This window comes from Eucalyptus grandis, chromosome 3 (genome assembly GCF_016545825.1).
Source record: "Eucalyptus grandis isolate ANBG69807.140 chromosome 3, ASM1654582v1, whole genome shotgun sequence".
NCBI classification, from domain to species: domain Eukaryota; kingdom Viridiplantae; phylum Streptophyta; class Magnoliopsida; order Myrtales; family Myrtaceae; genus Eucalyptus; species Eucalyptus grandis.
Window position 1 is genome coordinate 14,366,250 of NC_052614.1, and position 4,126 is coordinate 14,370,375.

At 40.0% G+C, this 4,126-nt stretch overlaps 1 protein-coding gene across 1 annotated transcript; it reads right to left on the reverse strand.

Annotated features, from left to right (window-relative positions):
• Window positions 1-1,276: 1,276 nt before the first annotated feature.
• LOC104451782 (anthocyanidin 3-O-glucosyltransferase 7) lies at window positions 1,277-2,971 on the reverse strand. Its single transcript, XM_010066375.2, has one exon. The coding sequence runs from the start codon at window positions 2,506-2,508 to the stop codon at window positions 1,492-1,494; it is 1,017 nt and encodes a 338-aa protein (XP_010064677.2). The 5' UTR covers window positions 2,509-2,971; the 3' UTR covers window positions 1,277-1,491.
• Between the last annotated feature and the right edge of the window lie 1,155 nt (window positions 2,972-4,126).

Consider the following 4,126-nt stretch of genomic DNA (forward strand, 5'->3'; position numbering starts at 1 on the left):
TTTTGTTCCCAAAACTAGGGAAGGGAGCTTGGCAGGGGGCCTGGCAGGGGGTGGGGTGACATAACTCTGGGAAATTCATCACATTGTAGTATTTTGAAAAATTCTTTTTCCACTGCCCTTTATTGTACTTCTTTGAATTTGCGATTTAATATCTAGCGCAAGAAAAATATAAAGTATGAGAGAGAGAGAGAGAGAGAGAGAGAGAGAGAGAGAGAGAGAGAGAGAGAGAGAGAGAGAGAGAGAGAGAGAGAGAGAGAGAGAGAGAGAGAGAGAGGAAAATGGGAAAAATGAATAAAAGAAAACGTGGGCATCTTCTAAAAAACAATGGAGTGATTTTTTTTTTTTCTTTATTTTCTTCAAAAAAATAAATAAATGAGGCTAAATAGTGATTTCGGAAAATAAAATATCAAATTAATTAAAAATAAAAATATTTATTAAATATATAATGTGTCATAAAATTCTTTATTTTTAAGACATAATGTGTTACGTGTGGTATCATATCGTGTCACGTGTTGCATTTCGCATATCAATACTATTTAGATTGTGATGTGAGTTTGAACTTAAAAAACGGCGCATTCACATTTCTTGTGCACGTACCGTGCGGGGCCCTTCAGAGAGCCTCGAGCCTCAGACCCACCGTAACAGCTACCAGCAATTTCTTTCCTGCATGTGGTCAAACATCTTTAGTCCTAGCTTTCATGAGTTTTAACTGTCTTATACATTTCCAAAGTCAAAGTTGAAGTATTTAGGTGTTTTAATGCATTATCTAGTTCCTAAGTCTTTATTGTATTTTTCAGTCCTTATGTCTTTATTAATTAGGTAATTCTTTTGTTTTTAATGCTTAGTTTATTTCCTTTGTAAAATTCCCGGTATTTAATACTGCGAAATCTCAAATGTAAATAAGACAAATTTTGATGAATGAAAATATATAAGATTGTATCTGCGCGACCAATTTTCTATCCCTAGTTTTTAGTCTTCATATGTTATATTCAATCACAACTACCAAAGAGATAAAAGATCATGTTTTCTTCCAATTCGATGGAGGAATAAATGAAGCGAAAAGATATTAAAAGAGAAATGATTAGGTTACAAATCTTTTAATCTACTATGAAAATAATGTTCTTTTTAGGACCACAAAAAACTAAATAACAAATTATTATATATTTTTGTGAGTCTACTCATTCAAGAATTTGTGACTTATAATAGGTTATTATTTTCATAGTAGCCCAAACACTGTTATGCTAGCAAAACTCATATCAAAACTCATTCGAAACCATACCAAAATTAGAATGGAGAGTTCAAATCATACTCGGAGCATCAAAAGCATTAACCATGAGTACATGACATTGATTTACTAAATATTACGTTGGACTTAAATAGACCTTAAGCAAGTAGGGGGTCTTTCACGACCAATGGCAGTTTGAGACACATCACTCAATACGTTACATTCATTAAAATCTGCTGCAAATGGGAGCTAATGCATGATGCGCTTCATGAAGTGGAGATGAGCTCCACAAGGACCTTGAAATCGGCCTCAGCACTCCCATTGGGTCCAGCTGCCTCCACCAATCTCTCCCTCAACTCACCAACCTTCTTCCTCATTTCCTTCCCATCCTCACCCCTCAACACCACCTCCAATGCCTTCTCCATCCCACTCTTCGTTATGGTCCCACCTTCTACTTTCACTCCAATCCCCCACACTTCCTCTATCATCCTCCCGTTCATCATGTTGTCCGCCCAAAATGGCTTGCATACCATCGGCACGCCACCTGCCACGCTCTCGAACACCGAGTTGTACCCGCAGTGTGTCACGTAGACCCCACACGCCGGGTGGCTCAACACCTGGCCCTGTGGAGCCCATGGGACGAATTTCCCGTACGCTCTCGTCCGCTCTTGAAGCCCCTTGGGCAAGTACGCCATCACGTGTTCCTTGATGGACCATAGAAATGGGGTCTTAGTAGACTCCAAAGCTTCCCCGAGAGCCGATACCTCACTTGGTGATGGCATTGCCACCGTCCCGAAGCATATGTATGCCACAGACTGAGGGTCTCTGGCATCGAGCCACGTCAAGCAACCAGTTGTGTCAGAGGCGGAGCTCGATGGCAGCGGCGGCGGGGGGAATGACACAGTGAGGCACCCCACTTGGAGGAGCATCTTGAACTTGGATTTCAGGTCCGCTATCAGAGGTGTTGGGTTCACTTCGACGTAGGAGTTCATGACGACAGCAGTGGCGCCACCTGGGAGCACAAGCCCCATCTCACGCAGCAGGCACGCAACCCTTGATGTATCCTGATCATCAATTATCTCATTAGGTAAATCTGAAATGCGCATCATAGATAATCCTCGAATTACTCCGAGGCTTTTGTCGTCGTCGTCGTCGGTGGAGGTGCCACCGCCGGAGGATTCACGAAGGAGCTCTCTTATGACGTCAGTGTACACATGCGCCGCTAACGAATACGGAGCGGGGACCCAAAGGGTTACCCACGGAACCTGCATCTTCTCTGCCATTTCGCCTGCGAAAATCAAGAAAGCGTCCGTCAGTAAACAACTCACCTTCTTCCTCACATCTTGTTCTGCAACGTCAACAGCCGCTCCAAAACTCTCGGGCGCCGCTTTCAGGAATAAATCCACGTGTTCTCTCGGATGCTTCGCCGCCCCCTGGCAATCGTCCTGCAAGCCATCGCTGACGTCATAGATTCGGACGTTGCTGGGTAGCTCTGCTCTTGACGGCAGAGGGAAGATGACGCCGTTGGACTTGGCCGTGTTCAAGAAAGAGAAGCGGACATCCGAGGCGGCGGTGGCGAGCTTGAGGAGCAGGTTGGCGAGAGGCCAAGGGTGGCTGCCGAACGGGAAGGCGAGGACGGCGACGTGTTTTCCGACGACATGGTAGTCTGGATTTGTAATCTTTTACGTGGTAAGTTAGGTTGTAGTTCCAGGAAATTGGGAATCCGAAATGAGCCCTCTTTATGGACGCTGAGAAGTACAGGGGTTTGCTATATATGCCATATGGAATAGAATATATTGGCATTTAATGCGTCACGTTGGATATGTATTAAATTATATATAAATCGAAGGACTGGAGCAGGAAGGACGGATGAATTGAAGAAGGTGTGTTAGAATAGGAGCGAAGGTTTTACTGACCCTGTCCTTATTAACAAAAGGGAAAGGAAAACTTTTTATCTTCCCACGGGAAAACCTTAAATACTATTCGAATCTCAAATGATCACTAGAAGAAATTTATATTGTAAATTTACGTACTGACATTCATATATTAAATTTTATATGGCTAGAAAGAAAAATTCAAATTATGCAATGCAAGATTTTGATTAAGTAAAAAGAATATATCTCAATGCTCAATATTAAGATAAAGGAGTGTTGAACCAACACCACATCAAACATGCAGGAACCGCATATCAAGATAACTCATTAACAAATTGACAACTCCATAATTATCAACAAACAAACTGGGACCACAATGAATGTCAAAATTATAAGCGGGTCCATATACAAATGGGCTCAGAGTTTTAATTTGGCTAGCATATAGCATTATCGTGGGCGTTGTACTTACGTCACATCTGAACATTGGTCACACCACTAGGCCCTACGCACTAATGACCATCATATTCATTCCTTTATTTGGCTCGTTTTTGGACCATAGCTTGGTCTAATTTAATTAATTAATTAAAGTTATGTGAAGAAATCAGAATATCCAAAGGAGGAAAGAAGAAATGATTATTAATTTAAATAAACCTAAAAAATCCATACTCAAGTGGTGATTGTTTATCTTAAGATAATTATTAAAAAAATCCTAGATATATTGCACGGATGCTAATTTAGTATCAAAGTTTTTTTTTAATTTGACCAATTTAACTATAAACCATGTTATAATTTGTTAATGTAGTTCTTTAGGTCAATTATCGAAAATCGTTAAAGTGAACATTGGCTGCCATACATGACATACACAGTACTTATTTCGATAATTTTTGCAATTTAAAAAAAAAAAAAAAAAATGAATTTTTATATGTTTTATTTTCCTTTATTTTTATATTCTATATTATTCATTATAAGTTTTTTTTATGTTTTAATCTTTCCAGTAATTTATTTGTTGTTCTTATTAGTGAGTGTT

What these genes read in the sequence shown, in the direction of transcription:
- LOC104451782 (XM_010066375.2), bottom strand. Translation starts at nt 2,508, where the DNA reads ATGGCAGAGAAGATGCAGGTTCCGTGGGTAACCCTTTGGGTCCCCGCT.